At 37.2% G+C, this 24,318-nt stretch overlaps 4 protein-coding genes and 1 long non-coding RNA gene across 30 annotated transcripts in view; 3 read left to right on the forward strand and 2 right to left on the reverse strand.

Moving 5' to 3' along the window:
- LOC105277501 (ankyrin-3) overlaps positions 1-10,985 on the forward strand; it is an 80,860-nt gene extending 69,875 nt beyond the window's left edge. For 15 of the 25 annotated variants that reach the window (XM_026968075.1, XM_026968074.1, XM_026968078.1 and 12 more), the window contains 4 exons: positions 797-865; positions 1,876-3,108; positions 8,357-8,435; positions 8,719-10,985. In XM_026968075.1, coding sequence (XP_026823876.1) covers positions 797-865; positions 1,876-3,108; positions 8,357-8,435; positions 8,719-8,848 — 1,511 coding nt within the window. In that variant the 3' untranslated portion in view covers positions 8,849-10,985. Of the gene's footprint in view, positions 1-796; positions 866-1,875; positions 3,109-4,764; positions 4,976-5,971; positions 6,071-8,356; positions 8,436-8,718 lie in introns of those variants that run through there. The other 10 variants (XM_020031021.2, XM_026968077.1, XM_026968068.1 and 7 more) reach the window with 5 other exon arrangements.
- Positions 10,986-11,349: 364 nt separating this feature from the next.
- Positions 11,350-17,964, reverse strand: LOC105277406 (28S ribosomal protein S31, mitochondrial). The gene is made up of 14 exons (XM_011335750.3): positions 17,643-17,964; positions 17,245-17,458; positions 17,080-17,142; positions 16,923-16,991; positions 16,748-16,835; positions 16,540-16,672; positions 16,223-16,429; positions 15,863-16,077; positions 15,494-15,759; positions 13,443-13,464; positions 13,090-13,173; positions 12,762-12,998; positions 12,536-12,636; positions 11,350-12,382 (listed from the first exon to the last, which is right to left on the reverse strand). The coding sequence occupies exons 1-14, from the start codon at positions 17,666-17,668 to the stop codon at positions 12,377-12,379; spliced, it is 1,731 nt and encodes a 576-aa protein (XP_011334052.2). The 5' UTR covers positions 17,669-17,964; the 3' UTR covers positions 11,350-12,376.
- Positions 14,239-15,493, forward strand: LOC105277405. The gene is made up of 4 exons (XM_026968084.1): positions 14,239-14,541; positions 14,665-14,804; positions 14,981-15,053; positions 15,139-15,493. Exons 1-4 carry the CDS (start codon positions 14,350-14,352, stop codon positions 15,316-15,318), a joined length of 585 nt encoding a protein of 194 aa, XP_026823885.1. The 5' UTR covers positions 14,239-14,349; the 3' UTR covers positions 15,319-15,493.
- A 224-nt stretch (positions 17,965-18,188) lies between the features above and the next one.
- LOC105277402 (tubulin alpha-2/alpha-4 chain-like) lies at positions 18,189-24,291 on the reverse strand. Of its 2 annotated transcripts, none has more exons than XM_026968082.1 (9): positions 24,126-24,291; positions 20,926-21,148; positions 20,619-20,723; positions 20,337-20,533; positions 20,005-20,097; positions 19,553-19,738; positions 19,181-19,429; positions 18,748-18,911; positions 18,189-18,455 (listed from the first exon to the last, which is right to left on the reverse strand). In XM_026968082.1, the coding sequence occupies exons 1-9, from the start codon at positions 24,126-24,128 to the stop codon at positions 18,329-18,331; spliced, it is 1,347 nt and encodes a 448-aa protein (XP_026823883.1). In that variant the 5' UTR covers positions 24,129-24,291; the 3' UTR covers positions 18,189-18,328. The 2 variants fall into 2 exon arrangements, with proteins under 2 accessions (XP_026823883.1, XP_026823882.1); XM_026968081.1 differs by lacking the exon at positions 24,126-24,291 and adding an exon at positions 21,643-22,567.
- On the forward strand, positions 18,406-23,226 carry LOC105277403. Its single transcript, XR_893606.2, has 2 exons — positions 18,406-18,491; positions 22,563-23,226. It is a non-coding gene; the product is annotated as an uncharacterized LOC105277403 (long non-coding RNA).
- Positions 24,292-24,318: the final 27 nt, after the last annotated feature.

Raw genomic sequence — 24,318 nt, forward strand, 5'->3', positions numbered from 1 at the left:
GCACCTCTTCGTCACTCATTAATGAAACCTAACACTTTAATCATTCAGTCATCTTTCCAGTCCACTAATTCGTCGTTTTACGATCTGTAGAGCCGATCGGCGACGTCTGAGACATTCATACTACCGCTTGTTCCTGTTATAATTTTCTGCTGTATTGTTTTTGGATTTGTTCATGTGTTTCCATGTGTCGAATGGGTATATTGTTAATAAAATCGATCTTAATATAATGTATATTTGTAGCTTTAACTACGATTGTATTCACAATAAAAGATTATATATCAGGAACAATTCGTTATAGTATGAAGATTCAAAGAGACATCTGAGAAAACATTCAATAAAATTCAATAAAACGATATACCTATACACTGCGTTTAATTATTTGCTGTATTTATTTTCAGTTACGTCTTAACAATGATTTTGATAACACCCGTTTAATGCATGATTCCAGGTTTTTACGCTATTTTTTAATCGTCTTACTACGATGGATAATTTTCTCTAGTACTACTAGTACTTACTTCGAGAACGAAAGCTGAACACCTATTTATTATTTTGTCGCCAATCATGTCTCTCTTTCGTTTATAGCATATAACATATAGAGATCACGTTTTACGATTATGCGGTAATATGTCTCATTGAATTAACAGGAATACTACAACTAGCGAAGCATGAACCGAGGTATGCCATGCAGGGAAAACCATCATTCATCATCTAATCACTCTGTCGAATCACTGCTTTCAATGTCTTACTTGCCGATACCCGATGCCAACTCAATATGCTTTCTGTGTAACCTTTTCAGACGTGACCGAGGAGGCTGCGAGACGTGCCCAAAATCTGGCAGAACAGGCATACACCTCGGCGAAAGCAGGTAACGTAAATGAGCTCGAGTAAAATGTAAGACTCACGAATGCGCGGATCATCATCTTCGGTCGAAGATCAGTTACGGTAGCAGACTCTGTTTTTTGGTGCCCTCATTTATATTTAGCTTTATCTTCCATAGTTAGCACCTGCCGACGCTTTCACACTAACTGATATACTGTGCGCACGTCTCTTACTAAATAGTTACCGATCTTTCGCTGCCGATACACACGCGCGAGAACGACGGGCGATGGATCTCGCGCGAGGTTGTTTCAAGTGTTTCGCGCTGTACATAGTGTATTCATCGAGGTAGCTTAGTCACATGGGATGTCCAGTAAAAATTATTTAGGGAGGAGATGACTCCTCCTAGGCGAGACAAGCGAGAAGTATAGTCTAGAATTTCTTTACCTTGTATTATTAATTTCTCATTAATTTCCATTGATTGTGCGTAGCCGCTCGGGGAGAGAAATGATCTCGGATACGAAGGTAGTTTGCGTTCCATTCCACTGTGTATATTGCGTACTCTCGGAAGCGCAGCGTGTTCCTGCTTCTCACGTTTGGTACGTTTTAGTAAGACTCGGGCGCCACGAATCGACACCACGTTTTTTTTTTTCGATGAGTGTACCTCTTTTTTTCGTTCTCGATAAACAGACTAATCCTTGTTGCAGTAATCGATTTACTAACCGTGATACTAATAGACATACGCGAAACGGAAACCGCGGTGCACGCGCACACGCATCTCACACGCGGGGGTGCATCCGTCCCGGTTTATACCTCACCTGACGCACTCGGTGCACTAGCTGCGTGCGTGCGTGCGTGTGTGTGCACCAGAGCGCGAGGTTTCTCCCTTATTTATTATTTCATGTGTATGCGCGTACACATACGTATACGAGGCGGACACGCTCGGAAATCTTTCCGGTCCAACTTTGGCAAATGGGCTAGAGTTGAAATTCTTAGTGTGTATCAATGTGCTTTATGTCCTTGTTCCTGTTCTTGTCCATGTCCTTTTGGATGGGTCAGGGCATGATTCGGCTGAGATTGATGGGACTGTAGAGAGGCATGCTACTTCTGCTCCGTCAAAGCAACCCGTTCCCGCCCCGCGTCACTCCACCACCAAGCCGTCTACCAAACCTGAGTTCCATCTGGAGCTCAGAGACGTCCCGCGAACACGTAAAATGGTAGCTGAACCGCCACTCAAGTCGCAGGAAGCGCAGTCGCCGAGCAATGGCAGTCCGAAAAGTAAGATACCCCTGAAGATCGATTCGTACGCGTCCAAACTGAACGATGACTTTGGCATTGTCACCACGAGATCCATCATCGAATCGGACGTTCCGCAACCGGTCTCACGAACCGTCAGATACATCACCAGAGAGTACACAGACGGGGAACTGAAGAAAGAGACCGTGGAGGAGAATGTACCCCCAAAGAACGCGATTCGCACGATCGAACCGGGCGACGTAGCTGACATCACGATGAGGCGAGGGGAGAAGCCAGCCTCGTTGGAACAAGTACGACGAACCACGACCACAGTAGTGACCAGCGACCCGTCAGTCGATCCCGAGAAGTTGGAGGAACTTCTCAAGACCGGCGGAGTCGTGGAAACGGTGAGAACCGTGACTTTGACGGCAGAGGACGGCGCCCTGCAGCCCATGACGCGCGAGGAAGTCGTGAGGAGGATAAACCAGGTCGCCAGCACGCTACCAAGCGAGATTTTTGACTTTGGTGACAAGCTTCCAGATTCATCCACCACCACAGTGAGAACCGATAGATCAGAAGCTGACGGTGTCGTACAGACAGTTACAACTGTGCAACGCGTGACGATGGAAGCGCCGGAGACGCAGAGGACCGAGAGGGTTGTAAGTACTGTAGTCTCCAGCGGCGGGGGCGGCGGCGGCGGCTATGGTGATGCGGAATCCGCTCTAAAGAGCCTCCAGGAACGATTGGCGAGATCCGAGATCGGCGAGACCGCTTCCTGGACGGCGGATGATCATCAGTGGGAAACAATGGCACAGGGCTCTCAAGACACGTCGCCCGGCTCCGGCGGTGCCGACGTGTTCGCCAACAGCAACAACAACCACAGCAACAAGAACGGTGGTAGCGCGAGGCACGATGTGCACAGCGACACCGATAGTGACGGTTCGCCGCAACCTAGAAGAAGATCACCGAGCAAGAGGCGTACATTGGGCAGTTCCAGCGGGTCGGATGTAGCACTGCACGAAGGTGCGGAGCTGTCCCCGTTGGAGGACGACCAAGGTACCGCACTCTCACAGCTAAACCTTCTAAGTAAGCGATGTACATACCCTACCCCGAACCTCTTCTTCTCTGACTTCGATTACTTCGGGAACGAGTCCAAAAGAGAAAGAAAATATTATAATGTGTATATATATATAGATTGAGTTGTTACACGTTAAGCTTTTGTCGTTCAACCCCAGCTGCCTCTCCACACGCATCTCCACGTACCTCCCTTACTTCCCGCCAGTTGCATGATGATACCAGAGCAAATGTTTGATCGCTCGATGGGGAGAGTTAATCTGGGTGATGGGGCTTGATCGGAAACTTATCGCTGGAATGATGAATCGATTGTGTGAGATAATAGATTCTATAATCATAAAACGATGAGTTAAAAACTGACACAAATTCATTCAGTTATTCCAGAGATAAAAGTACTGAAACGCGAGAGAGTCAAAAGTTCTCCCTAGTTTCTTTACAACTTGTGTATTTAAAATTTTTTTGATACGTGTTCTTATGCAAATTTATGTGATATTGAAGAAATATTTCTCTCAGCTTAAATCAAATAATTAACGTTAAAATTAGTAATGTAAATATACATCAATGTACATTTTTAATTGGAAGAACGCGTTTGATTCTCTTTTTACGTAGTGCTGCTTCAAAGTCAATCAATTTGAAAAACAAAAGTTGGGAACTATTCGCTTGGGAATTGCATGATCTGTGATTTTTTGCATAAGGACTGCCTTATATCTGTGCACGATGTCGGCGTGCAGAAAGATAATGACCCGCGAGGAAAGATAAAGCTTGTGAAATGCAGCCGTGCAAATCTGCATAAAATGCCCGATGTTTCTCTCCGTGGAGAGGAGCACTCTGTGAGGAATTGTGACATATACGGTTTAATGGTGTTCAATTTTATATGTTGCTTCGTTCGGGAAACATTTCACGACGATAACGTCGTGCTCTTCTTTTCCGTTGGTCTTGGCTACTAGGATGGATGGAATCTTGTGATCAGGGGCTTTCTGGGACTAGCATACTTTCATTCAATTTGCTCATTTGTGATCAATTACCTGTAATTGCAACGCGTATTTATTACACGTCAGCGCGCTGAAGCAATACATACGCTACAATGACAAACGGAAAAAAACTCTAACACATAATGCGTTGCGGAATCTTTTCACACGATTTCGGCGAGACGACGTTAACAAAACGACACAGAATTCGCAACGAACGAGAAACAAAATATATGACATCGAACAGTTGAGAAAATTGCACGGAATACAATTCAGTAGATATATTTGTTAACACTATATGATATAATCCAGTTTAAAAAACTTTCGAGAAATTACGTAAAATTGATCATATTATTATAATATATTTTAATGGAATCAATTACCATTTTTACATTTTATATATTTTCTATACTCTTCAATTTAAATAAATTAAACTTGGTCAGAAACTGACAAATTTTTAATTATGAATATTATTAAACAATGATGACACCAATAATCAATACTTTGATGAGATAATGTCGGCTTGAATTTTGAAACGGTATTTCGTACAATTTTCGACTCGTTCATGCAAATCACGACGGTGGAACGTCATCCAAATCAATCAATCAATCAATTTATCAAAATTCACGTGTCCGATGATAATTCATGGAAACTGATAATCTTTAACTAGCAGAAACACACGGTATGGTACAATCAGTTTACTCGGGCAAAGCGATAGAAGTGAAGACTAGGACGAAGACACCCAGTAGAGCCAGCTGCGTCTATTGGATGAGCATAGCTGTCGCTGTGCTGGTGCTTCTCGTAGCACTTATAGTTGCCCTGGAGCCACAAATGTTACGACGTGTCTACACCCTGTCTAACAATGCCCCAAGGCAAGCCGGGTACGACCACCCTTCACATTATTTATTTTTACTAAAATATCTATACCACACTTTCTTTTATTATGTTAAACTTTTTTTAAAATGCTAGATTTTTTCGTCAGCGAGTTTCAGGATAAAGAACAAGGTATATCATTACTTGCCTCGTCCTCAAAAATGATAACTTTAAAAGATGAAGCTTCTTTGATGAATGCATATGTGAACTTGTAATTTCTAGACATTTCTAGTATGGCTTGTGTGTCACTTTTGAGGAAGAGACAAATAATAGAGCGATTACTGATAAATGATGTATACACATATATTGAGACTTGTAATAATGTTTCAAAGTATGCAATGTCCCAGAGATACATGCGATATTTGCTCAATATAATATTGAAAAATGTGTTTATGTTAAAATATCGCAGTGGCTTTTTAAAGCCCGTTGATAACTCTGAAAGTGAAACTTTGTTTCGATCAAGTATCCAGGCGCAACGATGTCAGCAATCTTGATGAATGATATCGAAGACTGTAACGCGCAACGGATGATACTTATGAACTATGAACTGAATCGCCTTCTGTCATATCTAGGAATGCTCTCCTGTACGATACCGAATACGTCACGTACATGCGATAAATAACGTGATTTACCACGACAGGACAGGTAAATTCTCCTTGTGCGCGACGGAAGTTCGTTCCGCAAGCTTTCTTTTTTCTGGAGTACAATCTGCATGAGTTTTGATGTTGTCTTGATCGACACCCCCGCATGACTGCATCTTTGCATCTTAACGACTTTAGTTTGCGCTCATCGCAGCTATTTCTTGCGCAGTGCTACGTCGCCGAAGCACGACAATTTCCTTGCCGATCTTGAGTGATGTGTTCCACGCCTAGTTGCACGTACCTCCGCAGTATCGAAAAGAGCTCCTACTTCTCTCTCCTCTTTATCTCTCTTTCTTTTCCGTTTTTTTTCTTTTTCTGTCTTCTTGATTTCGAGCATCCTATAGCTCACTTTTATCCTTCTAGCTCTCTTCTGACAATAAGCAACTCAAGATAAAGCTAAAGTGTAGAGGGACCAACAGTCGTGTTTTTTAGTCACGTTAGGATTGTTAGGCGAATCGTCATGTAAGTAATCTCTAAATGTATGTACATGTATCTCTACACGTATAAGCACAAGGTGTGCGAGAATGGCTTACTCCGAATCCGTCGATGTACTCGGATGAGTATATGATTTACTTCTCGAACGGCACTAGACAGCTCTCGCTCGCGTTCCTACATATCTTCGCGACGAGAGCCGGTTGCGTTGCACTGACTGATATGTATTACAGCTTCTTAATGAATCCGATCACTTTACTCCTCCGATCCCGCGAAACTGTGTAAACGTGTGTCGCAGGATAAAGGGGGATGAGCACACACGAGACCGGCATAATTTCGGTAACTTCAGATTTCAGTACTGTCAATAGAAAGCGGTTTTTGTACGAATTAATTACAGCAACGGCTTGGAAATTGAATTCATCGAAAGTATGTCGGTTTCGATCCATCGAGAAATCGAAATACCAGGAACAAATTCCATGCGATATCGCAAACGCAAATCGGTATATTTCGATTTTTCTATTTCTTCTTGTCATCCCCTAAGTCTGCAGTCACCCTTTCTATCAGCGATCCGCTGGTCTGAAATGTGGACGCAACGAGCGCTTCAATGGCTAAGATATATCCTTGAACGCGAATTTCCCTGTGTAGTATGATGCGTTTTCTCTCAATCTATCAGACGTGACGACCGACTCCACATCGTCACACTGAAAGATCCACAAAGATGCAATTAACGTTCTGTCTGCTCGCCGGAAGCTAACGTTATCAAATCGCAGTTATCACCCGCAGTGAAATTCCAGCACTACCTGACCGTTCGTCTAACAACACTAATTGATGTAGTTAGTTCGGGTTCCTATCAAGTGATCGCCAAATTTCACAGAGCGTTTTGCACAACTACGGTCAAAACCAAACTGAAGCTGAAACACGGTAGACTGAAAACCGCGTTGTTTAGCATCCATAAAAATTTCTTTTTTGTTTCTTAAGAAACATTTGATGTATTTTGCAATTTCAATAATTGGACATTTGATTGGAGAAATAATGTATCAGAATAGTTATATTATTGAAATCAACTTTTAATCTTCCCAAATTGCCACTTCTTTACTTTCAAAGCAGTGCCATCAAAATTCGTTATCGGCGTCTTTATTGTAATTCCACATTTCCAAATTTTGCTCGCATCGGACGATAAAAAAATGCATTTTCCAAACTAACCGTCGAAGGAGACGCAACTTTCAGTTTTTACCGTAGTGTATATACTCTTCTGTTGTATCGAGAACGTTGAATACCTACATCTCTTACGACTAACTGCTAAATGCTTGTTCAGCGGCTTTTATCAGCGCTTCACACGAGCTCGCAGCGCGTAGCACAATCATACTGAACAGTATTCTGAGCATACTGTTCAGTAATAACGTCGTCGTACTTAACTGCAGATCAACCAGCGTTTATTTCTGAGTGCTGTTACAACGGTGCTGTCTTCCTATGAAACGCAGCCGATTCTTCAACCCTAAATAGCAGAGCAATGATATCTCAAAAGGAAACACTGATGAATCTTCTGAAATCTTCATGAATGATGACAAAATTTAGTTTAATTATAAAGAAAAAGAAATTAAGATGAAGAAGGGCCCGGCAGATCTTGCTATTTAGGGTTTAGTACACTAGTACACACAATTATTTATTCTTCTCGTACATAAATATATACGATGTTTCCAATATATCGTCATACAATCGGAGGAGACGATTTCTCGTATAACAACGAGCGAAAAGCCAGTAACGAGGAATCATCTTTTTGTCTGTTGTACTATGATCAATTGGACATCTTCGATAGAGCAATTATCACGCGATACGTTTAAATTACATAGTTTAAGACATAGGAATTCGGCCGAGTTTGATGAACATTTTTACAGCTTGTAGCACACGTATATTGAAAGTAATTAGCATCACAGTAAATAAGAGAACGTAGATGCAGTAAGAAATAATAAGTCACGCGAGTTATACACTATCTGCCGTGGTCTACGTGCAGGAAGAGATATCACATGAATTGTAAGGGAAACGGTTGCATATATAGTTCTTGGCTGATTGAGTGAAAATGCGTATTATATATTATATATATTATATATATATATTATGTATCGTCTCAAATGTTTAGCAATGTTGTCACTTTTTTTATATGTGTCTAGTTTTATCCCCTTGTTTTGGGCATGATGTAAAATTGAGAGATTACGATCGTACTTGTTCTCTATGTAAAACACAGCAACGAAATAGCGAAATCCGCCGCGGCACGACGGCCACGCAGATTGTTTGATTTGTTCTCGTTTGTTGTCGCAGAATCTGACTTTTTGCAACATAGCGAGCCATCCTACATGGAAACGACAACGATCGAGGTGGATCCTGTCACGCAGGAAAGGTACATACGAATCTGAAAAATCGTTTTTTTATTTTTTATTTTTTAATACGCTAAAGGCAAGTATCACAAGTTTTCGTCTCTCACAGCGATAAGATTTAGTTGATTTCTTCTTTTGGCATCTATCACTTGCTTCGAGAATCTTTAAAAATTTTTATTTGCATTTCGCACAACCACAGAAGCTTAAGTTGGACATAAAAAGAGGAATATTTGTTTGCCAAGTTTTTTTCTCTCTGGAAAAATTTACGAGAAATGAACAAAGTTACGAAATGATTGCCTCTTGCAGCATAACGACAACCACGCGAACAGAAACGAGGACGGTATCGTCCGTGGGAGCTAGTGGGTCGGACGATTTGCGAGAATCTATGCAGAAGATCATGGACACGTTCATGTCGGAAGAAAGAAAGGACCATTAGGAGTAATGCGCCGCTGCCCTTCGAACCCTTCGAAAGAAGAAGAGGAGAAGTCGTCGAGGGATCTCGACGTTGATTTTCTCGCGATTCACGGAGAAATTTTCTCACGATCGACTGGTCTTCGGCGTGTCCTCGGACGTCGAAGGACGAGTCTTCGATCACGTAGGGCCGGAGACACGAAGACGACGCGTCTATCGCACGCGTCCCTTCTGAAACGACGCGCCGCCTCTCTGAAAGCCACACAAAAGCATGCACACGATGATTTACTACCCACGCTCATGGCCTACGCTTCGAATTTGCTTGCCTTTCCGTTCCGCTCGGTTGCCTTACTTCTTTGTGTTCGGAATCTCGCGAGCGATGATGATGTGTCTATGTATGTCGTTGCTAGTCCGGCTAGCCGATCCGCGCTAGTCTTCACTATGCCAACCCGTCCATGTACAACGCCTTTCTCATGTTGTTCGAAGCGTTAATGCGAAATAAAAGAGAGAAAAGGGTGTAGACGGGGGATGATGGAAAATGAAAAGAGAAGATGAGGGGAATGCAGCGGAATGAGATCATCTCGAACGAAGCGATCTGCCGATATCGAACGAAGCGATCGTCTAGATTATTATATAAGATTCTCGCGAGAATAGTCCGTTTAAAGCTTTAGGATGGTTGTATATCTCCCCCTATCCGCGCAATATATTATACATATATACATATACTGCTTAAAATTAGGCCGGCAATATATAAATATATAATGAAATATATATTCTACATATATATTTCATTAGCATTATTCGACGATGGAGACAATTGACGAAGTTTCTGAAACGGGAATATGGAAATTTCTTGTTGTTACTCGACTCAAATCGCAAGTTCAGGCACAATGGAAAGCGGCGGACTGCGTAGTGCCGAATATCGCGTGCACCGGTCGTGTCGATTTGATTAACAGTGAGAAATAAATGTTTTTATGCATCGGAACATAATGTATAAATTTAAATTGTTTAAAGGATATTTCCTAACACAGTTTTTTTAATTGTATATATGATAATTTCTTAGCATAACTTATATATAAATATATATAAATGTACTATGGATACGATTGTAATAATTATAAGAAACGCTAACAGGAATATTTTATTTATATAGCGAGATACAACCTACGGACGAACGTTAATTTGTAAGCTGTGAGGAATCATGCTAACGGCGCGAGGCAATGTAAACTAAACAGCAATTAATGATGTAGAGCGCATTATGTTGCCCGAGACTTTGATTCGGATCTGTTTGTAATATCCAAGCCAGTGTTAGCTTTCAGTGTACGACACAGTTTTAACGAGCACAGAAGGGAAAGGATCGTATAATATATAAATATATTAAAGTAAAAATTTAAATAAATTATTCTATTAATGTATGATATATTGAAAGATATAATGATTATGCATCTGAAGTTTATAAATTATTGTCTATAATGACTGTTATACGTTTAATAGACTTGCCTAGAGCCTATCTGACCTAAGGACCAAAGGCACAATCACACGCGCATCAAAATAAAATAATATGCTCCTATGTATTGTCGTAACATTTAGTATATAGCTCATTACGGACGCCCCGACGTTGGCACTCCGATGCTGTTGACGTAAGTTTGCAATTTATCCCGCGAAGAAATATTTTCTACTGAATAAACTTGTTGCATTGTCACCGCAGATACAAGATAACTATCACGAGGAGCGATAAACGATATGTCCACGTGCATCAGCGATACACCACGTGTTGTTTTCGATTGTCGATATGTCTAATACTCTAATGCAAACGTAATGTCGCAACGTGTATATCGCATGCAATATCAACGCCATTTATTATCGTCTGAGCGTTAACGTGCCAATGTCGAGCCGATGCTTTATAACACACACATACTTTTGTACAACTTGATTTCCGTGGACAACGTGACACGTCGAGCAGCCAAGCATATTTCCCTCTGTACTAATCACACGTCCCTCCTTAATGGCATAATATAATGGCATTAAAAACTATCACTACAATGGCATTGCATGGCGTCGAGATATCAAAGAAAACAAGAAAAAAAAGAGACTATAATTTACTATATAATATTGTGTGATAGAACTATCAGCGGCATAATAAATAAAATGTTGCATCAGAATTATAATATGTTATCTACGCATGGAAGTGCGACAGAACGTCTTATGAAAGAGAGGAAGACAATCATTATCCTTTTATTTCTGCACTTGGACATTTGGGTAAATAATCATCTAATGCATTTTCCTTTACCCAATGTTATCATTGTTCTTATTGTGTTTTCTTTAAAAAATGTATTACATGAAGAACACGAGGAATAGGATACAATAGAATACAATCTTACGTAAGTATGTATCTTGCATATTATATATATATTCCACTTATTTTATTCTTAATCGAATGTAAAGATATAAACGGAAGAATAAAAAAAGGAAATTAAAAAAGGATAAAGGGAAGAAAAGTAAATAAGTGAATAAAGTAATTCCATCTTTTTAATTTGTTAAATACACGCAATTTTATTCAACATAAAAAAAAATCAAGTTCACAATTTTGTATCGTTTCATTTAATTGTATTTAATTAATTATAATCAATATTATTTCCCAAATTCCTTTAGATTAATACAAAAATGATGGAATAATTAGTATATTTTCGTTGTTATTGATATTAATTGTCGCAATGTGGCGCACTACAATTCCCCTTCAATACTAGAGAAACATACACTGAATAATTGCACTGATAACAAAACGTATGTCGTGAGAATCATACCTAACACACGTTACTTGCCGCAATGAAGGGCCACATTAATAGTCTACATTAACCCATACAGACTGTGACAATACAATACGGAAATATTACTGCCACTAAGAGCCAAACATGCGTTTGGATTTTAATTTATCGCTCTATTAATTCAGCAATTTATTAATTTACCAATGCAATTCTAGTTCTAAATATTCTCACCTAATTCTTACATTACTCGAATTGTTGATAGATATTTTTAGAGAGAAGTTTTAGCACGTAGTATAAAAAAGTACTCACCGCGTGTGATGTACATAGTGATATCTCTATTTCCTGTTTAAATAACAGCTTACATACGTGTTATTATAGTATAGCAGATAGTAATGCAACGTAAATGAATAAGAAATATACAGGAAAACGGTTGTACAACGATATACTGATTTTGTACAGCGATACAGATCTAGCAAATCTGGCATACAGTTAAAGTAAAACGTGAAATTTTATTTATCATCCTAAATGTCACCTCTGTAATTTTGTTATCGGAAAAGAGAGCTCGCATTCTGTTATCAAATTTACAAGTTGCTTGCGAACAATTGTAACTTCGGGCTGGAATACAGTGTTATCCATATATTGACAATTTATTTATAGATACAACGAGATGGGCTATCTTGATAGGAGGAAACTTCGTATAACTGCGTTCTGCGAAATGAATAAGTGTCCCCATGCATTCTCGTGATGTACTTTTCTGTTTTTTTTTTGCTTTATTACATTGCAGATCATCAGATCTGTAAGAATGAACGGGATGTTACGTTAATGCACTGTGTTGGAAAAGAACACTGCAGTAACCAAAAGTGGATTTAGGAAATAAAAGTTCACTTGTAGAAATGACTGTTGAGGAGATAAAATATAGTTTCAACAAATACATGTGAGAAACTTACATTATCGACATCATCTTCATCATCATCACTGATCTCATCACCGAATTCAATGTCTTCATCAAATCCATCTTCCACGAAGGTAACTGTGTCGTTGATACGTACTAAAGGACAAGCGAACAATGAATAAGAAGAAAAATATTTGAAAAATTCTTTTGCAGATTTATCAGGTGAATTTTGTACTTTTTACTGTATCACGTTTCCGTAACGCTCATCACGTGTCACTTACCAGTCTCTGGGAATTCTCCATAAGTTTTTAGATTGCGCGCTTCGTCGGATGTGTACTTCAATATAACATCTGCCTTGGCGTCTTGATAATCCCGCAATCCGATTAATATAATGTCTCCCTGATTAATCCATACTTTCTTTCGAAGTTTCCCTCGGATGTGACACAATCGTTTAACTCCGTCGAAACACATGGCCTCCAATCTACCATTGCCCAGCATTTTTGTCACTTGAGCGTATTCTGCAAACACCATGAGTCACCATTAATCATGAGCCACGCGAATCATTATTCTTACGTACAATGCTGTACTCTCCGCACTGCACTATCTCACCTTGTCCATCTTCCTTGAACACCAACTCTCTCTTCTCAGTTTCGTTCTCATTCTTTCCTCTTCTTCTATTTTTACCTCCCTTTCCTGTAAACAAACCGTCATTCGATCCACCGTATTTCACAGTAACGCGATAAAATTCGCGACGCAGGGAAATAGGAGGCAAAAAATTCAAGAGAAAATTCCACGTAAACAGAAACATGTGAAATTACACCTTGAAAAGTCTTGACATTAATAGGTTAAGTAGAGCTGAACCACATTGCGCAAACTGCGATGCCGAGTTGCAACGTGCAATAATCGAATGATCGAAATGGATATGCAACATAAGTAAAATGTAATAACATAGTTTTACTAACCCTTATTCTTTGGCATGATGCTCTAATGCAATACCTCGAACAGCAGAAACACAAAGTTAGAAGCAGGAGATAGGAAGAACGGACGGGCACTGTGCACGCACGAAGCTTCTCAATCACAAAAGCAGGTGATTGTGACCACCTATGAAAAGTAATTCTTCATTTCTACGATCTCGACGTTAATACGAAAACTATTCTCTCATTTTTTATTGTTATATCGTTATACGCGCGATGAAAATACTTACGAAAAATTTCGTCTCAGTCATGCAGTTGATCTGGGAATTGCAAATCTTCGTCTGAGGGACCTTGCATCGTCGTGAGAAAACTCCAAGCTTGATGCTCCGACTTTTCTAGATTGCTGGCGTATGGGCGTTATTCGCCAACTGAGCCATATAACAAGAACAAGAACAAGACTTTTCTAGATGCGATACATTCACCGAAGAAGAATATCTGACATGAAATGAAAGAAGTTAATATCTGGCATGTGTTTTGATAAGAAACTATGCACTGAGCAATAGATTTCTGATTTTTATAGTTATTTGTTCCAAGTTCTAAGATAAAATTTGATTCTTTTTATTAAATCGTTCTACTGAAAAGTGAAAGCAGGTCTGACTCGATGTTGAGTTCTACTACTATCTTACTTTGCGATAAAGAACAGTAGAGGCTTGTAGTGGACTTCTTTTGAAACTAATAACTGAATAAATAAATGAAAATTAATAAATGAAAATTAATAGTTCCAAGAAAAGTCCACGAGTCTACTGCTCTCTATTTGCAACATGCGGTAGTAGTACAATTCAACATCGAGCCAGGCCTGCCTTCACTTTTCAGTAGAATTATGTATACATCCGTTTCATTGTGAGAATTTATTGGAGTTTACCTAATCAGTGCTCAAATAATTTGGAAAACAATTATGTTGTGTAGGGCGATTATTAATACTGTTAGAAGATCGGTGTGCAATAATGCACGTGTGCTTTATTGTGCACAAAATAGTTTACAATCAACTCTTACGATTAGCAATACGAGGCAGTGCAATGAACAAAATAATTATAACCTATATGTAGTTAAAAGATTCAAGTCTCACAAAAAGAGAGTTGATAGCAATGTAATTAATAATTATTATATAATATAATAATAGTTATAATTTATGTATTCGGTTATTCTTATCACTCATCTATGGAGATTCCTAATACATATAGAGGAGAGCATTATTTTTTAAATATTGCAGAAGGATGATAGTGTTGAAGAATCTGATGATGAAAAGGATGATGAAATCGATATAGTGGCAGGCTCAAAAGTAGTCACAGTGCATTCTGCAAATATTCGATTAGATGGTATTTGCAAAGCTGGATTTGGAATGTCACGCAGGTATGTTTGGTTTTCTGATGCATACGATACTGTTAAAACATTTATGGTATTTGTTTTAGTCTGTATATCTTAATTATTGAATGTAATAGCAATTTTATAATCCACGTAATTTTGTTATTGTCATTAATATAGTACTTTGTTTAAGAATTTAAATTTATGTATTCTCCTGCTTTTAGTAAAATCGAAGAGGCTTACTATGCAAGTAAAATTCTTGTAAATGGACAAAAGCCGCTTAAAAAATCCAAAGAGGTAATGATTTGTGTATTTCCTCACTGAAGCTAAAATAATATATAATTCTTTTAAAATTTTAATAAATTATATTATTTTTCTACAGATAAGAGAAGAAGACGAGATTGATATAATTTTACATCGAAATTTGGATAATCCTAAATTTCTGACTATAAATAGAATTCAGATATTATCGATAAGTCCTGCACCTGGTGGTGTACACATCAAACTTTCTAGAGATAAGAATTTAATAATCGAAGATTATGCAGACGCATGGAGTCCGTAAATCAACTTTCTAGAGTACATCAATAATAAAATGTATTTTGTAACTATAATTACAACTATAAGTAAAGAGTTTAATACTTGTAGTTATATATTTAAAAATTTATGTAAGAGAGGAATTGGATTGATTTACTCAAATCGTCAGAAAAGATTGGGAAATATATGGACATTTTAATTTATTCTTGAATCTCTTTTGCTTTATCAGGGAATGGTTCCTGAATAGCCCCTATCTCTCGCAGTAGGTCTTGTTTCGATTCAAAGTACTCTCTGTACCACATGATGTGATTGAATTTCTCTTGAACCGTCATATACGGATTTTTCGAGAGTCCATTGCACACTAACTCCATGAAATGACGTATCGGTCCCGACTTGGGACACCAGCCTTTCAGATGACGTTCCAGAAAAACGTGTTCTGAGAAATGGACATTATGCTCTTCTTCCATTCCTGAAACAATACATGCGCATACATAAATGATGATAATTACATCTAGTTTCATGAATGTTAGAAGAATAACCAGAGTAATGTATGCAACATGTTATGTTAAAACCTTGTTCATTGTCGATAGGAAATTTCCATAATTTTCCTTGTTCTGTCCAAAGAATCATTTCTTGAAAGATGTTGGCGGGCGGATAAACCGTTAGCATTTTTAACTCTCTTTGGTGTAATGCCGTCCACGTTTTCAGCTCCGGTGTGTCTGGCGATGCGGATCCCATAGTGTCGAAAATGCCACTGGGTTTTCCATTCCATAGATCGATATGTTGCCTATCATGCAAAAATACGATCGATTTAACACGCTAAATTTAGCGTAGTATAAGGACGTTTTGCAGATGTAGGCGTAACAGATAATCCAAATATATTACATTATTTAAATACTAGTATAGCGTGTACAAATAACTCTATGCAATACCTGCGAGATTTTTCTACATAAGTAGTTTGCTGTGCGGATGTTTTAGAGGGCGCTTTAAATTGTAATGATTCTTTCTTCTGTTTTCTACCTTCAACCGATTGTTTCCTGTATTCCTTGAGCAGATCATGTATTACAGATTTCTGTGTTGCATAACTTTCTTCGTTTTTATTTTCTGCCGATTGGCTGATTTCCTGTAGCTTTTGCTTACTGTCAAGAATTGGAAAATTTGTATTTCATGAATACTTCAAGAAAAATTGTATTTAGCAAGTTTCGGGTATGTATGACCTATATGTTACGCGATAGGATAATTTACGTACATGCTTGATTGTTCTTGTTTTAATACTTCTATCCTGGACGCAAGAACTTTCTCAAGCAATTCGGATGTAGTCTTCGTTTTATCTCCTCCAATTGTATCAGCTACATCCTCCGCTGCTTTTGTTAATTTTTTTTCTACAAAAATAGAGCATGATTCAATATATCGAACAAGATCTGCGTAATCTTTAAGTTATCATAATAAAATATTACCATAGGATAAATGATTGTATCTTGATGTGTCTTTGGATTTTTTCTTCTTAGGCATAGCAACGTCAATAGTTTTCTCTAACTTCTTTGCCTAAGAGCAAATATATTTTCATTAAAATTTTTAATTTCTTTTCTACAAACATATAAAACACCTTCCACAAAGTATAACACAACTTACTGCCATCATGTTGTTTACATAGTCCATCAAATTGGTGGCTCCTTCTATCGATTCTGTAGTCTTTTGATCCTAAATGCAATAAATCCTTTATTCTTAATTATTACCTTATTAGTAAAACATAATATGGAATAAAACTAAAAATCCAATGTATTTTTACCGTTTTCTTTGAAGCAATCTTTTCAGATAATGATCCTTTTAACTGATTTTCAGATGTCTTTTTCTAAAAATGCAATATCAGTATCTTGAGATGTTCCAAATAAAAAAATAAGAAAAATATTTTAAATCTAATACAAATTAAGATAATTGGAAACTCGTAATTTACTTGTATCATAGTATCCAAAAAACTCCCCAGATTCTTGCCATCATTTGATGTCGCATAATCCGTACTTTTAACATACATGCGCTTTGGTTTTGCTTTTTCATTGTCGGAATCAGAGTCGGATGATGACGAGTCTGATGATGACGATGAACTACACGATCTCATAGTAACATTAATCCATTGGGATAACACTATGCTCGATGGTCTGATAGTGTATCTACAATCATATTGTATTGTTAAAAACAGAATAGGTTTTACATAACATCTAAAGACAATACGCGAATTATTTTCTAGCATAATTTACATTATATGGGCAAATAGATTTTATTTATAAATCAGACTTATAGTGTTCTGAACTTGCAATATTTTTAGGATTTAAAAATTTTCAGAAGAATACTTACTTTGGCAGGATGCAGATGGGCAACATGTTTGCGATATGATATAATACAAACAAATTATAGAAACGAAAATGTTATACCACCTTCACTCAGAAATAGGTAATCATGGAAAGATTGCAGAATCTAATGACAAAATTAAATTAATAATTATTACATGACAGACAGTACTACACTATTTATCCTGCGCGGAAATTAAGTGTATTTATCTCATTAAATGTATTCACACAACAATATATCTCCAAATTTATAAATAAATGCCTAAAAAGAATACCTAACTTAACCTCTTCATTAAAGAGGTTAAGCCGGAGCAGACAAATTATCCGACGAGTTCAGAATGTCCTCGTTTTTCTAACGTTATCTAGGGATATTACAGAATTACAACATCACTAGACATTGCAACAATCGGTAAATTGCAACGTTTCTATGATTTTTTTAGCACTTTTTTTAGGTTTTTATTAAAACTCGTGAAGTTGACAATATGCGTATGTATGTATGCAACGTAATTTTTTAAAATAGGTTTCCTTTTTAGAAAGACAAGACATGCTCGTGTATAGGTAGAAGAATGTACAAATAATTTATTTAGATGAGTACGATCGCTGATAACGACAGGTAACGTAAACTAAAATTTTATATCATATCAGAACATATAATATTACATGCATAAATATGAGATTTATTTAACGGCGGGCTCAATATTCTTCCTCCTCTTCAGTGTTGACGGTGTCTTCCTGCACCTCGCGATAGTCGAGTTCCAAGGCGGCTAAGTCTTCCCTGGCTTCCGAAAATTCGCCTTCCTCCATACCTTCCCCGACGAACCTGCGAATTATTTAATCGCAGCGTATTAATCTTTAGGTGAGTTACGAAACTGGAAATGAGCTAAATAAATTACATATCAGGATCTTGCACATTACAAGCATTCTCTCAAGCTCTCTTAAAAGAGCAGTTTAATATTAAAATATTTGATATATAAATATTGGACATCGAAATGTTAAGAAGCGGATGCTCCAGTTTTTATTTAGTTTAATTTTAATTAATTTATTTATTTATCGTTTAGATATAACACTGAATGTGATGAATTAATGTTAACATAAGCTTTGTGTGATCTTACCAATGCACGAAAGCTCGCTTGGCGTACATTAGATCAAATTTATGATCGAGTCGGGCCCAGGCATCCACGATCGCCGTTGTGTTGCAGAGGCAGCACACTGCTCTTTCCACTCGTGCGAGATCGCCACCCGGCACAACAGTAGGTGGTTGATAGTTAATCCCCACCTATCAACAAATGCGTTTGCATTAATACTTAAATGTGTAATTAAACAAGATTTTTGTCAGGAATCAAGAAAAGATATTCAAAACGACGAATTTTCCATTTTCGAAATTGAGCATCAGCTTTATTATTACTGAATCTATGGCTCTCTTTTATTTTCGACTATTTCTTGATCCGATTTCAATTTTTTTCGTTTTTTTTCTTAATTTTAATTGTCTTAATTTAAAAAATTGTTATATTATTTTTATTTTATTTATTCGCTTTTTAGTCTCACTTTAAATCCCGTCGGACACCACTCGACAAATTGCACGTGCTTCTGCCGTTTTATCGTCGCGATCGCCGCATTCACGTCCTTAGGTACCACGTCGCCTCTGTAGAGCAAACACACTGCCATGTACTTTCCCATGCGCGGGTCACAGTTCACCATTTGATGGTTCGACTCGAAGCAGGTGCTCGTTATTTCCCCGACGGTCACTCTCTCGTGTCCAGCCTTCTCCGCTGACAGTACAGGTGCATACGTCGCCTGCACATTAAAACAAATTAATTAAAATACGAGTAAACTATGATTATGTTAAAGCAGTCATTTTCTGTCATAAAAATATGCGTTAAAAATGTGAATCAGCTAACAAACAACGCTTAGACTTACGAGCGGGAAATGTATACGTGGATAAGGAACTAGGTTCGTCTGGAACTCGGTAAGATCGACATTCAGAGCACCGTCGAACCGCAGACTCGCCGTAATAGACGATACGATTTGTCCAATCAGCCGATTCAGATTCGTGTAGGTCGGTCGATCGATGTTCAAGTTTCTTCTGCACAACTCGTAAATCGCCTACGAATTATGCATAGTTGAGGGTCAGACAACTTTGCTATTACGTGGGATATAGTGATAGATGGATTACAGTCGTAATATACTTTATTTATTTCACGAAAAATATTCGATGGAACGTAAGCTTTCTGCCGATAAAATTCAAATTAGCGAAATAGCTGTTATATTTATTTATATCCGACCGATTTATCTATGTCCGCTCTGTAACAACGACCGAAGATTACGGAATTGAGACGATGTAAGCTTTACGGATATACAAATGTACGAACCTGATTATCCACAATAAAAGCCACCTCGCTGTGCTCTAGCGTTGGATGAGTGTATAGAATCGCGTTGTAGGGTTCCACGACTGCAGTCGATACCTGTATAAAGATCATAAATACTTTTAAAATTAAGTAATTAAATTAAACAGAATAATTGAATAAACGAATTGTTTTATAGTTCTGCGAAATAAAATTACTTATCAAATAATATTACATAAATTTTTATCGCAAAAAAGAACAAATATTTCACTACTGTAAAATTAACACTTTCTCTTAATGAATCGAAATCGTAAAATAAAAATTTTAATACATTTTAATAACATCAGAATTAATGTTACCTGTGGCGCTGGATAGATGCTGAAAGTCAGCTTGCTTTTCTTTGGATAATCGGCAGAGAGTTGTTCCATGAGCAAACTTGAGAATCCGGATCCTGTACCACCACCGAACGAATGGAAGATCAAGAAACCTTGCAAGCCCTTGCATTGTTCCGTCAATCTACGTATTCTGTCTAAAGTAAGGTCTATGATCTCTTTCCCTGAAAAGATCGCAAGAACAATTAATAATTAGTGCGAGTTTTGTATATGAAATTTATATATATTATATATTTATATATGAGATACCTATCGTGTAATGACCCCTGGCGTAATTATTAGCCGCGTCTTCCTTCCCGGTGATCATCTGCTCCGGGTGGAACAATTGCTTGTAGGTGCCCGCACGAACCTCGTCTAAAGTATTATTAAAATAACACGTTATTTTAATAATATTATTCTTATATTTGCCAATTTTTCATGTACGGTATATATGATTGTTTTTAGCAAAAATGTACAAATATTTTATTGCGAAGTTTGGTCATCTCTTCAGGATTTTTGTTTTATATCTCAATTATGTGATGCTCAAACATTAATAGTTATCTCTTGGGACACTTGCCCACCACCGTTGGCTCTAAGTCAACCAGAACTGCTCGCGGAACATGTTTCCCCGAGCCTGTCTCAGAAAAGAACGCGTTAAAAGAATCATCTCCATATCCCACGGTGGTATCACTCGGCATCTGTCCATCCGGATGGATACCATGCTCCAGGCAATAGAGCTCCCAGCAGGCATTTCCCATTTGCACGCCCGCCTGTCCTATATGAATAGATATGCATTCCCGCTGCGAATAAACGAATGAATATTTACAGCTCTTTTCATCTTACAATTTTTATCTCATTAAAAACAAATTATTTAAATATTTTTTGATAATCCAGAGAAAGAGTAATTTTATCTTTTTTTTTCCTAGATAAATAATGAAATACAACAAGTAATGGAAATAGTAAATCATTGTCAATTAAACAAAAGGCTATTGTATTCAGATTCTGCTTTTCTAATGAAAATTTTGTGCAAATAATGTAAAATAATGTAAACCCACACGATCTCATAAATGCATTGTAGATTACAGACAAAATTGTTCTATTATATCGCATATTATCGTTCTTGCTGCGCTGTACTACATACCGTTTAAGTATGATTAGCGCTTTAGGTACCATTAAAAAATTCACAACGGCCTTTACCACATTTATAGGTATAAAAGCAATATAATGTGCGGGGATACTTAAGCGTTAAATATCACCGCTTATATTCCATAACAAAAACTATTATTTATATTACCTTTTTTGCCATTTTTTAAAAAGAAATGATAGCAGAATCGCCAATATACACAGCACACTCTTAAAAATTTCTACACAAAAACATGAAAATTGTATAATATTGAGAGTGTTCACTTTGGTTGATTTTTTCAACTGTTTTTTTTACATCAGTCACTCAAACGACATAATCAAATTCTTTGTGATATCTAAATAAAATTGGCAGTACGGAACAATAGTATTGACAATAAGCGTCTTCTTTCTCATTACAGATTATATTAAATTTCTGATAAAATTTATATAAATTATAAATAGATTTATATAGATAGATATAGATATCTCGATAATTGCCCTAAGAAAGAGAAATGATTTGAAAACAATAGATTAGAGAACACAGTTTGTAAAATTATTAATTACAAAATTATTCCGATCGATTGAAAATCGACTGTATTCAGCGCGCGCTATATTAATCGATCTATTTGCACTCGTATCTAAATAATAAATTAATCCGTTACTCGTAAGTGTAAATGATTGTAATTATGCTTGAACGTTATTTGTTACGATTCTCAATTGCAGACGGACTTTCAATTACAACTTTTTCTTAGATCAACCGAGCACTCGATGAAGCTAAATCTGTTGAGCCGGCTTAACAAGACTGACTGAACAAGGTGCTATTCAAGGAGTGATTACTGGAGGCCGATACATCGTCGACTAAGCAATGACTTTATCTGTCAACAACGGGTAGAAAAAAAATTGTCCACCTTGACCTCACGTGTATCCCTTTAATAATTCAGTCATGTCCTAAAAGTGAGCTTCTATATTGGCGTGCCTATAGCCGGCCTACTTCTAGGCTTCGTGCAGACGCACGTGGACAGTGTGTTGCCTCTCGCGATGCGATATTGTACATTCTATATCCGCATGACAGTAAAAATCGATTTTTTACAGGTTGACACGCTGTAACCATAGCAGCTTAATCGAACATCAAACTGCATGCCTGCATGTGGCACGACCGTGCAATTCACCGAAGAGATGATTTCACGTGAGCAAGAAAAATCGGATTTATCGTTCATCGGCAAACTGCCGGGGTTGAATATGGCTCCTCATGGCGCCATTATTTCTCTTTCTCTGAAAATATTGCCGATCTCTTTCCAGCTGATGAAATATCGCTAACAACCCTTATCTTAATCTGAATATTTAGACTATAATATAGTATTAAAACACTTGGATAGTCTAAACAAATGTCCATAACATTAGAAGCTTTATAAAAAAAATCGCAAGTGGACAATGACTGAGTTATATTCAGTCATGTACATTTGTTATCTTACGTGTCCATTTTATTGTCCATTTGAATGACGAAATCAGAAGATCTAAATTATACAATAAATTATAACGCTTGTTATAATCAGAGTGGAGGAGGGAGAGAATAACTAAAATTTTGCGATATGTATTCGTGAAGTAGATCGATGGTTCGCAATTCGCTTTGCGTGTAGCTTTGATAACATGCAAGGTATCTTCGAGGCGTCACGCATGATTTTTAAACTACCAACAAAAGATTAACGTAAACTTTGTATATGTTATACTGTAATAAATAAAAGGTAATTTTGATATATAAATGATATCAATATCTATTTTTTATGCTCTCTCTCGAAACATTTTTATTAATAATGAACAAAACTATTTACCCGTCAAAGAGATATCTTTATTAAGAGTTGCTTTTAATATTAATATAAAACTTGATAGAATGAACAAATGAATTTTTAAATATTTCGTATCGCGAATTGTTTAGCTTGTTTTTATTCGAAAATTTTCCTCTCCCCTCTCTCTTTGTTCAGTTTATTTAAAAAGATATTTGATTTCATAAATTTCATAAATTATCGTTTGAAAGGACATTTGTCCTTTCAAAAGTGCACAGTGCACGGCACGCTATTTCCTGAGTTATACACTCCGTTTACCTTTCTGACGTACGTAACGTCGTATGTACAAATTGCATGTTTTACCAGGAATAGGGTGACTGTATCGAAATGCATTCGTGTTATCAGAATATTTTTAAATGCATAAATATATAAATAATAAATCGATAGAAAAGAACTTATTACGTGACATTATTAGAAATTACAATTAGCGATACGAGTTTTGATAAAATATTGTGAATGAGTGGAAAATAGAGTTACAGAGATTTGGAATTTTATCTCAAAGAATATTACAAACAATATTTTATATCAAATTTGAAGTTTCTTTTTCAATGCAGATTTAAAAATTTAGATGAAGCTTATAGAAACTGATAAAACAACACGATAACAGACTATAGTTGTGCATTGTTGAAGGTATTTTGTGTATCACGAAGATATCTAACATGTTCATTTTAAAATGCTTGCGCTTCTTTGAAACAATTAAACCGAAAATTCTTTTTATTGATTTAATCACACACTACACATTTATCATCGCAAACATCGGAAGGAAAGATAATTAACGACGCAATAAGTGGCAATAAACGAACAATATACTCACCATTTTTCCACTTGTAGACACACTCCGTAGCAAGCAGTGCGTCGAACCGTGTCACGACTCGATCACTGTACGACTTCGCGGATTGTCCGATCACTGCGCTGCGCTTTGATAGTGGCTCTATATACGATATTTATACCAGAGTTCGTAGGCGACGCGGATCACCTATACTATCCGCGACAATTGCGTACATAGT

The sequence above is a fragment of the Ooceraea biroi genome, chromosome 3, assembly GCF_003672135.1.
Source record: "Ooceraea biroi isolate clonal line C1 chromosome 3, Obir_v5.4, whole genome shotgun sequence".
Classification (NCBI taxonomy): domain Eukaryota; kingdom Metazoa; phylum Arthropoda; class Insecta; order Hymenoptera; family Formicidae; genus Ooceraea; species Ooceraea biroi.